Genomic DNA, 12,876 nt, shown 5'->3' with positions numbered 1-12,876 from the left:
TGCTACCACACTCAGAATGTGGGTTCTGCACATGCATCAACATGATATAACCTTGCTGTTAGTCATGAAGTCCAGATCGCGAGCTAAGCCGGGGGAGCACATAACCATGTATCATGTGTCCATATTCGCATATACATATTTTGAATACTGCAGTATGGTCTTAGAGAGAATACCACTCCACATTCACAAGTCCACTTTGAAAAAGAGCCCAATTCTCTCATTAAAATTCATTTTAGAACTTATAGTTTTATATGCAAACCATAATAAGCATCTTCTTGTGTGTGGGCTGCCTTTGACATGTTCAGAGGTATGGAATCAAAATAACCATAACTGATGCTTATAACACAAAGCCATCCATGTTACTATATTAAAAATAAAATACATGGAAAAAGAGACCTATTCTTTTGTCTGCTGGTGGAGTTTAATTGCAGTCTAAGGCAACCAGTTTGAAGAGCAGACATACAGCGTGGGACTTCACTTTGGTGAAAGTAAACAACAGGTGCAGTTAGATATTCTTATTTAAAATCAAGATGATTGTTGCGGCAGCTTCACACATGGAATGAGTGTTATTAAACCACATCTATCACCGGAGCCCATGTAGTTGTTTTTAAATTGGATTTTTCAGAAGTCCTTTGCTCTTGTGGCAGTATTAGATGCAGCTGTGTATTGGGTCCCAGCTTGTATTGTCCTGGAGGAAAGACAAAGTATGGGCTGTTCACATCAGAAGTAATCAGGTCCCACTGCACAAGGACCCAGACCCAGAGAGGGAAAGATCTTTCTTCCTGAGCATGCTTATCTCTCCGAGGACTGGCCCGGCTCCCTGTTCAGATTCAGGCTTGGTTGGAGTTCTGTTTGCGTGTGAAGTGAGAGGCAGGGCCCAGGATTAGAGCTATCTTCTCAGCCCTTGCTGTGTGTGGTGAGATCAGTAGACGATTCGCATGAGAGAAGTTTCTGGAAGCCGCCAAGCAGGTGGGCACTGGCAGACACGCCTGTGGGGCAGCCAGGAGGGCAGTGGGAGTGATTCAGTCATGTGAAGACCAAGAGCATCTGACTGGGGTGGGGGCCCTTACTGGTATGGGGACTCTGACTGGTGTGGGGGCTGTGACTGGTGTGGGGGCCCGGCCTGCTCTGGGAGCCCTGACTGGTGTAAAGACTCTGGATGGTGTGGGGGCCCTGACTGGTGTGGGGGCCATGACTGGTGTGGGGGCCGTGACTTATGTGGGGGCCATGACTGGTGTGGGGGCCGTGACTTATGTGGGGGCCCTGACTGGTGTGGGGGCCGTGACTTATGTGGGGGCCATGACTGGTGTGGGGGCCGTGATTTATGTGGGGGCCATGACTGGTGTGGGGGCCGTGACTTATGTGGGGGCCCTGACTGGTGTGGGGGCCGTGACTTATGTGGGGGCCATGACTGGTGTGGGGGCCGTGACTTATGTGGGGGCCGTGATTTATGTGGGGGCCCTGACTGGTGTGGGGGCCGTGATTTATGTGGGGGCCATGACTGGTGTGGGGGCCGTGACTTATGTGGGGGCCGTGACTGGTGTGGGGGCCGTGACTTATGTGGGGGCCCTGACTGATGTGGGGGCCGTGACTTATGTGGGGGCCCTGACTGGTGTGGGGGCCGTGACTTATGTGGGGGCCATGACTGCAGCTTCTCCTGAGTGGGTGTACTTGGTGGGCAGAAGAGATCTGCAGAATGTGGCGTTAGGGTCTTCGTTATCTACTTGCCTTGATTTCCAGTTCTTACAACAAGGATGTCAAAAGTAACGGAGAAGTCAATCAGAGAGTGTTTTGGAGATAACTAGATGAATTCAACTGTGAAATAATTCTGCTTCATTGCATCTACAGCGAGCTAGGTCGGTCATATGTCAGGAGCTGCCAACAGTTGATGTTTTTGGTTAATATGATGGATTACTTGGGATATAATATTGCTTAACTTGATTAATGGCATTTAGTTTTAATGTTTTCAAACCTTCCAGAAAAATACATGTAAAAATGTACTGAAGTTATATAAGAAAATTGTGTCAAAATTATGGTTTAACTATGAGCTCTACAAAATTTCTCAAGTGGCAGACAAATTTTTGGTATTAATGTTATTCTATGCATGAATATCTACATTCAGTGACCAGATACTCAACTAATGATTTACAAATGATATGTCTTAGGACTTAAAACTGCAAAAAGTTTTATTTTAATTTTAAACTCCATTCTGTTCCACCTTGAGTGGAGAGTGGAGATATCTCGGTAATTTGCAGAAGGTGTGAGGTGTGAGGTGACGCTGATTTCTAGATCTCACTTCAATATTCTTTCACAAATTGTACGTCTGGCAGATAATACATGGATTCACTCGATTGCTGTCTTTAGCAGGATTTCTACAGGATCTGTGATGAGGTGACACTTCACACAGATGGAATACGGTCTCCCAAATAGGGTTATCTAGTTTCTTAAGGGTTATCCTTAGTTTTTGAAGAAGTGGTACATCTTATTAGGGTCACATTACATCCAACTATTTTACAAGAAAGATAAAATGGCTTTATGCAAATATTCATTTCTGCGTTCTGCCTAATATTCTGTGGAATGATCTTTTAGTGACTCAGCACTTATTTTGATGGAGGATGACATGTTTTACTTGGGCACTCTGTAAAGGAAACAGGCACTAAGGACTGGTTTGATTTTAACCATGTTTTGATGTTTACTTCCTTCAGTGTCATTATCACTAAATAAATTTTTTTTGAGCTCAAGCTATTTTTGTAAACTATACACCTTTCACATTAGGCAGCTGTACACAGGACATCTTTATAAAAGAGTCTGCGTACCATTCATCTCTTTTTAAAAATAAAAGGCCAATTGATAGATACCTAAATAAATAGTCTTTGAAGACTATCCTATGATGAGCAGTGAGCCACAGACATTTCAAGTCCTAAAGTCCTGAAATCCTGTATTGTCTTTATTTAAAAAAAAGGAGTGCAGAGATTGTGCGTTCAAGATCCTCCTGATACATTTGTAATAATTTTTAATCTTCCCTGGAAATTTGGGAAGTGGGTGGGGGCCACCAAATGAAATAACCTTTCATCAGATTTGATTCCATCGATCCCGTTGTTGCTGGCGCGGGGGTCAGAGTGTCGCGGGGGTCAGAGTGTCGCTGTTTAATGGCAGCCTGTTTGTTCTCTCCCTTCTGCTGCTGTATCAGCCAAGGCTTTACTTTGGATAAATAACATGGATGCTTTCATTACCTCGGTGGGAAATTCTGATTTCCCAGCTCCCGGTGACACAGCTGAGCAATGATGATTGGACCCGTCTCCCGTCCCCCCCCACCCTAATTGTATTAAATGAGCAGTGGCACTGAAGTGTAGGTTTATTAAGTTTGTTTCCTTTTGTTGTCTCATTTCTTTCTTTCTTTCTTTCTTTCTTTCTTTCTTTCTTTCTTTTTCTTTTTGCTCTATTTAGAACAGGTTGCATCATGTGGACACTATCAGTTTGTGTTACTCTGCGTTCATAATCAGTGAGTCATTGAGAGTTAATGAAGCGAAGGAAATCGCACCGTTGGCTGCAGAGACGGTATTTGTTTCCTGGAGCTCAGCTGTGGCTGGCCTCTGTGCTTCTGAGCCATTCTCTGCTGCACTGCACCAGTACCGATCCCGAGCGAGACCCGAAGAACCCATGTTGTCCTCATGCAGGACAGAGCTGAGACTGAGAATTCACCCACAGACTACATGTAGGAACATGCGCACGTAGGTCCAGGCCTTACGGGTTTTGACTGTGGCACAGATTCTGGCCAAAACAGCATTTTAATTGCCAAAATTTGTTAGCTTGAACTCGGGATGGCAGCCCAGTCTTATTACAGATTAAAACAGTGTGATGATTACACAATCTGGAAAAATCACGTTGATCTGTAAAATGCACAAATATGTACTGGATGCAGGAAGTACAAATTAACTGAATTAGTTTGTGCCCATGATAGCATCTTTAAACGGATTGGAGAAATTTCAGTAGACTTCACATGTTCCACTGATTTAACTCTTTCTCATTAGAACACAATGTCTGTCACTAGCAGAAGGATGCAGACGGAGTCACTCAGTATCCGTCCTAATCCTAGGAACGGTGTTGCACTTGTCACAGCACACACCTGGATTCTCAAATAACACTGGATTCTTGTGTGACTCTAATGAGCTACACCACAGCGTCGTCTGCACGTCTGCCAGTTGATTACAGTTCTAATGGCAGCGGCTGACTGCGACCTACGCGGCTCTGTTCATCCGTGCAATAAAATCCATGCGACGGTGGGGGTGACCTTTCAGAGTAAACCTTACAGTTTATTTAGAACGAAAAGAACAGGGTTTTTTTCGGGATATTACTGCCCTGCCCTAAAGAGGACGATCATTATTTTAATTACAACACAGGGTGAATTGTGCGGCCATTTTGAAACCCTGCTTGAGAAAGTGTGGCAGCTTGACATTACCAGCGCGATATCAATTGCTTCCTTCTTTCAGTGTGTCTTTCCTACCTCCTCATCACAGCGCCCCTCTCAGGACAGACTCATTCTGTATCTGCAATATTTGGGCTCGCTGCCGAGCGAAATATTTTGCCATTAATGCAAGGAGTGCACCAGGACTCTTGAGAACCATGCAGAATCATTTTCAGACTCTGTGTGGAATGGGCCGAGAGTCACTTAGTGGATCAATTAGTCATGTGAAGTAGTTGAAAGTGTTATTCACAGGGCAGTCTGTCATAAACCTCTCCAATCTCATCTGATGTAATTAGCTTGAAAGGTTGCACCCAAATAACATTTGGTTAATATTTATGATTAGACCAGCTGATGAAATTGGGGGAATTATCAGTATTTTTATTTTCTCTTTGCCTTTTGGTTACTGTAGTTGAGGTTCATCAGAGCCTTTCCTTGAATGTACCATTCTAACTACTACAATTTCACTCTCAAAATAACAAGGCTTGAGTTGTATTTTTATCCATTACTAAAGAATAATTGCACAGTTTTAATTATAAAATGGCTAATTAGCTTGGCAGGGCATCGTTATTCAAAACAGGGATTTACATGTAAGTGACGGGACAGGATGAGCATTGTAGCTCAACTCATTATTCCTTCATAATTGAATCACTAAAATAAATATTAACTATGCTGTGCAAATATGGATGTAATGTAAGTTGAGGTATGTTGCCTGTGAGAATAATAATAATAAGAGTGTGTAACTTAGTGCCCGGGGCACTGAATTACAGCCTGAGAACCCATCTACTGTACTGCTACATACAAACCCTGAGAGGGAGATGAATGCACAGAAAACATATGCAGGCTGTCATGTCGGTTATATATTATATAGATATTATGAATGGGTTATTCTGTATGTATTTCCATGTTTGTTGTCTGACTCTATCAACATTATGTGAGGTGTCTAATACTCAGTGACAGCATATTTATACACTGGCTCAGCTCAGAAAGTTTCAAAATGCTCTTGGCAGCTAACTGGGAAACACGGCTGCAACCACGCCGTCTCTTCTGAGAGTGCAAAGCCGGCAGTTAGTATGATGCGTTTGAGAAAACATTTCACAGCACTTCAACTACATACACGTTAAAAGACTAAAACACTCATTTGGCATAAAAGAACATAATTACACAGAGCCCTCCAGTTGCAACCGCTGAGCCGATCCCAAATCTTAACCAGATGTGTATTTTAAGCGCTTTCAATATGTCAGTTTGGAGATGACTAGGCCCACCAGGCTTGCCAGACTAGCCACAGCTCAGGTCACATGACTTCACTTTAACATGCACATGGCTGACATCTTCCCTCCCAAGGTTAAAACCAGATGGCATACTTGGATGATCATAAATTTTCAGTGGCAAACCAGCAAAGGCTTTAAAAAAAAGTATTAAATAGATCAGACATTAAAATCACAGCGTACTGGAGCAGGACAGGGAATGTTGCTAATTGGCTGTGATAATGTTTGATTAGCTACATTAAGGTGTGGACTTTAATGTTCCTGGAGAGAGCTTAGGGACTTCTAATGATTAAAGAGCACTCTCTTATCTTCTGTCCTGACTAATAACTATTGTGTTTTTGACTTTTTTAAAATGTCATTGTTAATAGACTTTTCATTTTTTATTAAACTGTCAGTGATTTCTGGGTAACCTGCAAGACTGTGCCTTTTCAAAAACCATTACACTCAGGTTTGACAAGTTAAAAGAAAATCCTGTCACCGACCGTTTGGCCAAAGGCGGTCTCCTTTACTTAAATATGGCTTGTCACTTTGATTAGGCAAACGTCTATGAATAAACATGCATGATGCAGTTGATATATTCGAGTTATATGTTAGAAGCTTATTGTGCATTTGACATGCTTTTGAGATTTCTGTAATAATCACAAGATGTGAATTGTGTACAGGTTCTATGTAATATGCTCGACACAAAGCAGCCTGGGTTTGAGTGGTCTAAAATAGGTTAACATAAGGGACCTTTAAGCAGTTCCTTCTAGATGCCTTGGTTTCTCAAGCAGGTGAAGACCATCTCAAAGCTCCTTCTAATGCATCTGAGTGGAGGCAGGTGCTTCAGCGTGAGGTGTGAGGTAAACAAGGACCTTCACATTCACAGCAGCTATGGTTCACCTTCTCCATAGTAGAGCTAAGCTCATATCTTGGACCTTTTTTACACGACTTCAAAGGGCTCGCTGCTCCGTTGTGATCGTCTCGCGTAGGGAACCCCAAACGGTTCACTCTTCTGCTGTCTCCAGGGAAATCAAGGCTGGATGTCTTCTTTAGACGGTACCAGCTGAGGACCCGTGCGGTATGATCAGCAGTTGTAAACAAAGGTAAATTTTGAGGCCAGCTGAAAGGTGTTTCTGGGGGATGTGCTGGACGCCATGAAGGCTCCAGTTACACCTGAGGTCCTTTAAGATCCTTTAAGAGTGAACACTGCAGTGCAGACCTGAAGATGAGCAGTAGGGAAAAAAATCTGCTTATCTGCTATTACTCTGTAATTATGTGGAGATGATGCACTGAACGATGAAGCGCTGTTATTTTTGACACAGAGGTCCACCGTGACATCAGCGACTCTTACTGTAAAGACATTCTGAAATAGCTCTGTCTTAATTTTACAAGGGCATCCGACATACCATCAGCACAACGTCTTGCATATCCAAACACTGTACTAGGACAAACCCGAGGACAAGCCCTCTTGGACGTCCAATTCCCCGAGCATCTGGAGTGCGTCCGCGCCCCCGTCTCTTCCCCACCCGGCTGTTTGCATGTGACCGGATGAGATGGAGCTCTATTGCCAGCCTTGCCCCGCTGCTTCTGCTGCTAAAAACAAATCAGTCTTGATGGCCCTCCGAAGGGCGGCCCGGCCCGGGCTGCCGAGTGCTCCCGGACGGGCCGAATGTGTTTAACCACAACAGAAGCAGCTGTGCTCCATCTCCCGTTCCCGCTCCTCTCTGAATGAGATTTATGTGTTTAGATGCTGATTCATACGACTGACCCATTTTCCCTGGCCCGCGTGCCAGGCCTGCAGTTAATGCTGTTTCTCCTGGAGATTTATGGCGTCCAGTGGCAGCACTGCCTCCATCGCGGTGTCAGCAGTCACCCCTGGGGAGGGCGACACACCATCAGGACAAACGACAGATAAGATGGGATGCCACGCCACGAGAGAGAGAAAAATAGAAAATGAGGCCCCCTGTAAGGCTCTGAAATGGATTTTGATGTACGTTGTTCATCAGAAAAGCCCATCAGGTTGGCTGTTTTGTTTATTTATTTATTTTGTGTGTGTGTGTGTGTGTGTGTGTGTGTGTGTGTGTGTGTGTGTGTGTGTTTGTGTGTGGGTGTCTGATAGCAACAGAACAGAACAGTCACGTTAAATTTGGATCTGCAGTGCTCTTTCTTACATGCCATTTACACGGAATTAAACATAGAACTAAATGTGAAGGCTCAACCCTTCGAGAGCGAGAGAGAAGCTTGCAGACGGGTTTAAACGGTAAACACGCAGGGAGAAAAGGACCTATAATGGTGCAATTTCCAACCTTGGCTTGAGCTGTATGAACAGTGGCTGGAGTTCATTGCAATCTAGGCCTTCAGGAACCTGTGGACCCACATTAATAAATTGCTTTTACCAATACATTGGCTGATATTTATGCTCAAAATGTATGGCAAACTTTTTGCTCTAGCATTTTTTTCTATTCCACTTTTGAGTTTTTCTTCTTTTTAAGGTTTTCAAGGCTGGGCAGAAGTGCTACTGGTACCTACTCTGTGAAAGCCCTCGCAGTTAAAGGTCTTGTTCACAGACACAGCCATGACGACTACAGTCCCGCAGTGTCCCTATTTACATACTCTCAACCCGGTCAACCCAATACGCACTAGCATGCTTCCATAATATTTGCTTGAGGTAAAATCTTTCGTGATTGTTAAACACTTGGTAAAAACAGCATTTATAATATATTTGTATGCCAAAAGAATCCAAAAAACATATTGCTATCAGACTTGCAAAGGATGTGCAATTGTCCCTGATAATTCCTTAAATATGTAGCCAATTCCATTTTTCTAGTGCCAAATGACATTGTTGTCTCATTGTTATAGCACAACAAAAACATGAGATAAGAATTGAGCTTTGGATGAATATATGCTATTAATCTGCTCAAATATGATGAATTTATGCTATTAACTTGCTAAGTGAATGAAAACAAACAATGACAACATTCCATCACAGCCATAGTTCCCCTTACATATTTTTTACAATGAATAAATGTTTAGAAATCTCATATACCATATTTAAATATATTGCATATTTAAATATATACCATATTTATGCCATTTTGAGCCTCAAGGAAATGGAAATGGAATAAAAAATAAGGACAAACGAATCACTCTAAGGTGTTTTGGTCAGCCTGGGTGTTATGGCGCTATGTCGTTTGGAGGTGTGGGGGCTTCACTGTCAGGGATTCTTCACAAGGGACCGCTGCCTCCCCTGGACCTCCAGGCCTGATCATTACACGGGAGACGCTCCTGCAGTCAGAGCTGCGCATGAACAGAACGTCTCAGTGAGGGTCACGTAGAATTATGCAGTGACTACACGTATCAACGTGCTGCTTTTGTAGCGGCCTTGATTACCTCAGGTGTGAGGTGTATAACTCAAGTGTTGAGCAACTGAATTAACCTAAAATCTCCTATTTGGAGGAATCACACCAGTTTAAACTTGTTGCTGTCCAACACACTGTTGTAGAGTTGTGAGGGTATGATTAAAGTGTTCTGATGGACAGCTGAATTCATGGTGAGCTGTTTACCCAACGTCCTCTATTCAAACTGCACATAGCAATAGTGCCACACAGGTTTAATCCTGTTCTTCAGATCTATGGCAGCATTTGTTGGGTCTTTGCCGCTATTCTAGACCATTAATTAATGACAGTTTTCACATGACAAATGCATAACTGTTCAAGCGAGTAGCAACGTCTTCTCAGACGAGTAATCAAGGTTAAATGCAAATTCTATCGACTGGCACTGCAAACACTTCGCCACCATCTCTGTTGGATTTCACGCCTTTAACAAGGGCATGCTTAGAACGCAGGCCTGAATTCGGCGGATGTGTTGGAATGCTACACAACGCTACACAACGCTACACAATGCTACACAACGCTACACAATGCTACACAACGCTACACAATGCTACACATTACAAAATGCTACAGAATGCTACAGAACGCTACAGAATGATACAGAATGCTACACAACACTACACAATGCTACACAATGCTATAGAACGCTACACAATGCTACAGAACACTACACAATGCTACACAATGCTACAGAAATCTACCTCTGCATGCTGACCCTCTCAATGTATCTTAGCGGTGGGAATCGTGAATGCTCACTCAGACTGATGTATGTTTTGGTGCTGCACTGCAGTTATGCAAGCATTCAAACCAATCTGAATTGTAATCATTTATTATTTAGATGCTGCTCAGATAATTACAGTACACTGTGACTGTTTTTATTATTACTGTTTTTGTTGTTGTTGTTATTGGTTTTTATTATCGTTATTATTTTATGCTGGTTTGTTTGGAAATGCTGTCTGTAGGTTCTGCAGCAATGTAGTAATATGACGGATGTGCCACTGAACCAATGAAATGAAGCTGTGGTGACCCTCCACCAATGTGTGCATGTGGGTGTGTCTGTACGTGTCAGAGCTGGGCTGTGGGCGTCTGTGAGTCAGCATATACCTGTTCCCTTTAAAACAGCGGCCACTAGTCTTAAATCACCACAGAGGAGGTGGGACAGTGGGGAGGGGGGAGGAGACAAAGGCTCCTCTGTTTGCTGTGGTTGTAAAAGCTAATTACTCCTTAAAGGAAGAGGACATGGATAAATAGAAAACCAGTGTATTTGTTCAACTTTGTCGATGCTGATTAAAAAAAAAACAATTTCTGCTTCATATATTATGGGTTGCCAGGTGTGCATTTATACCTTTCAATCTGCTTAACTGTGAGGAAGAAAGTTTTCATTAAAATTCAAATCACATGCCATGGAACGGAATCTAGCATCTCTGAATATTACCATCTACCTGTTGTGACTCATTCACTTGGCTTGCCAAAGATTTTTAGCAACATTTATTTTTCTTAATATTCTCACAAAAACAGCAATGCAGGCTTTTGGTGGCACACAAGCTGGAGGGAATTGAGTGGAGTAAATTCAAGGGCAAATGGCAGTGTTTCTCTCTCTTTGTGTGTTTGTGTCAAAGCATGTCTGAATATGGCACTGAACAGCACGCCCATACTGCACAGCCAATGAAATGACTTCTATTCTCTCTTCTCTCTCTCCTTCTTGTGTTTCAGGATTCATTTATACGTGTGGCGGGACGTTAAAAGGGATGAACGGGACCATTGAAAGTCCTGGATTTCCACATGGATATCCAAATGGTGCAAACTGTACTTGGGTTATTGTAGCCGAGGAAAGAAACAGAATTCATATAGTTTTTCAATCCTTTGCTGTGGAAGAGGAATATGACTTTTTATCTTTATATGACGGGCACCCGCACCCTGCAAACTTCAGAACAAGGTATGTGTTCATCTAGTGTGCTTCTTAATGTCTGGCAATCTCTATAGGCTCCTCCCACAGGCTCCGCCCTTCCTCTCAGACCCTCCTCCCCTCCAGTTTTTTGACATATAAGGAGTTCATGTGCTGCTGGCCAGCTCTCTGCCGTGTCTTTGCTGGACTGTGTGCCGTGTCTTTTCTGGACTGTGTGCTGTGTCTTTGCTGGACTGTGTGCTGTGTCATTGCTGGACTGTGTGCTGTGTCTTTGCTGGACTGTGTGCTGGGCCTTTCCTGGACTGTGGTTCCCTCCGCTGCTGTGTTTTCCCAGCAGCTCATGGCTGGACTGGTGAGGTGTGTGACTCTGACAGGGTGTAACGTGAAGCGTTTTAAACACTTCGATGCCGACTGTCATTGAAACGAAAATCACGCCCACCCAGAAACAATTGCTAAGTCTCCCAGCCAGTGAGACTGTAACGTCTCCCGGCCCCATGCAGCGGTGATTCCAGGGCTGTAGTGATGCTGGTCTCACACTGCAGGAGGTGGGACACAGGAGCACTGCCAATCGTTCAGTCTCCTCTTCCTAAGGCCCCTCCTTCCCTCTACATACGTCTTCTTGCTCACAAGCTGATATTCTATTTATATACATTTAAACTCATTTAAACTCATTTGCGGCCTGTGTTTAATCTGTTCCCAGGCCTGAATATTAAACGAAGAGCATTCGTTGGGGTTGAGAAACACAGGCCGCTGTGCAAACATTTTAAGTGCTGTTTTATGCCTTGATAAATCACAGCATCTTACAAAGTCATTATTCCATTGATTGTTCTGCCAGTTCGATTCTTGATAACAACCCTCCTCGATGTTCCAACTAAAGAATTCCCTCCTCTCAAAAACACAGCAAATAAGCCTCATGACTAGAAACTCTCTATAGCTTTAAAATCCACACACTTCAATGTGCTCCTAATTTCTTCCTAATTAGAAGCCGTAAGCCTTGCACCTCACTAAGACTTTATACCACCACTGAGTAGAATTTTGTGAGGCCCTGTATAATGTGCACCAGACCAAACATTGAGCAGCCCTGTTAATAGCCAAGGCGTTGTGTTTCACCAAGAAGGGATTAAGTGATTGATAGTGTTAGTAGTACATCACTGTGGAATTCTAGACCTCTTTGTCCACATTCTGAAGCTAACCCACTGAGTCTGTGTTGTGTACCCCATTCAAGCCTTTGTAGTCTCACTCTTATCCCCCTGGGCAGCCAGTCTGACCCCAGGAAAAAAGATTATTTATAGTAAATAAATAATGGTGACATAAAATCGGTTCTGCCCAAATGGTAATGTTTTGTTCCTCGTATGCCACACTCCTTCAGAAGGTGCATGCGTGTGTGTGTGTCTCTCTCTCTCTCTTTTTATGTTTTTGCATCAGTAAGCGTTGTCTAATGGAGACTGAAGTAGAATATTCAACCACATATTTAGTGCATGATGACTAAATAACCCTGAAATGAAAGCCCAGAACCAATTGAACTTAAAAGAATCACCGGGTTAGACACACTATTCATCACAACACCCCAGATATGAAAGACGAAGCAGAGGAACAGAGCAGGAACACGGGAGGCGAGACAGGCGGAGACGGGAGGGGAGACAGGCGGAGACAGGAGGCGAGACAGGCGGAGACAGGAGGGGAGACAGGCGGAGACGGGAGGGGAGACAGGTGGAGACGGGAGGGGAGACGGGAGGGGAGACAGGCGGAGACGGGAGGGGAGACAGGTGGAGATGGGAGGGGAGACAGGCGGAGACGGGAGGGGAGACAGGTGGAGACGGGAGGGGAGACGGGAGGGGAGACAGGCGGAGACGGGAGGGGAGACAG

General features: G+C 43.8%; 1 protein-coding gene across 4 annotated transcripts in view; it reads left to right on the top strand.

Moving 5' to 3' along the window:
* csmd3a (CUB and Sushi multiple domains 3a) overlaps window positions 1-12,876 on the top strand; it is a 141,583-nt gene that overhangs the window by 2,012 nt on the left and 126,695 nt on the right. For all 4 annotated transcript variants that reach the window (XM_077012340.1, XM_077012342.1, XM_077012341.1 and 1 more), the window contains exon 2: window positions 10,818-11,040. In XM_077012340.1, the coding sequence (XP_076868455.1) occupies window positions 10,818-11,040 (223 nt within the window). The remainder of the gene's footprint in view (window positions 1-10,817; window positions 11,041-12,876) is intronic.

Source organism: Brachyhypopomus gauderio, chromosome 7 (genome assembly GCF_052324685.1).
Source record: "Brachyhypopomus gauderio isolate BG-103 chromosome 7, BGAUD_0.2, whole genome shotgun sequence".
NCBI classification, from domain to species: Eukaryota; Metazoa; Chordata; class Actinopteri; order Gymnotiformes; family Hypopomidae; genus Brachyhypopomus; species Brachyhypopomus gauderio.
Note: the sequence above shows the minus strand (reverse complement) of the source record. Positions and strands in the feature narration are given on the sequence as shown.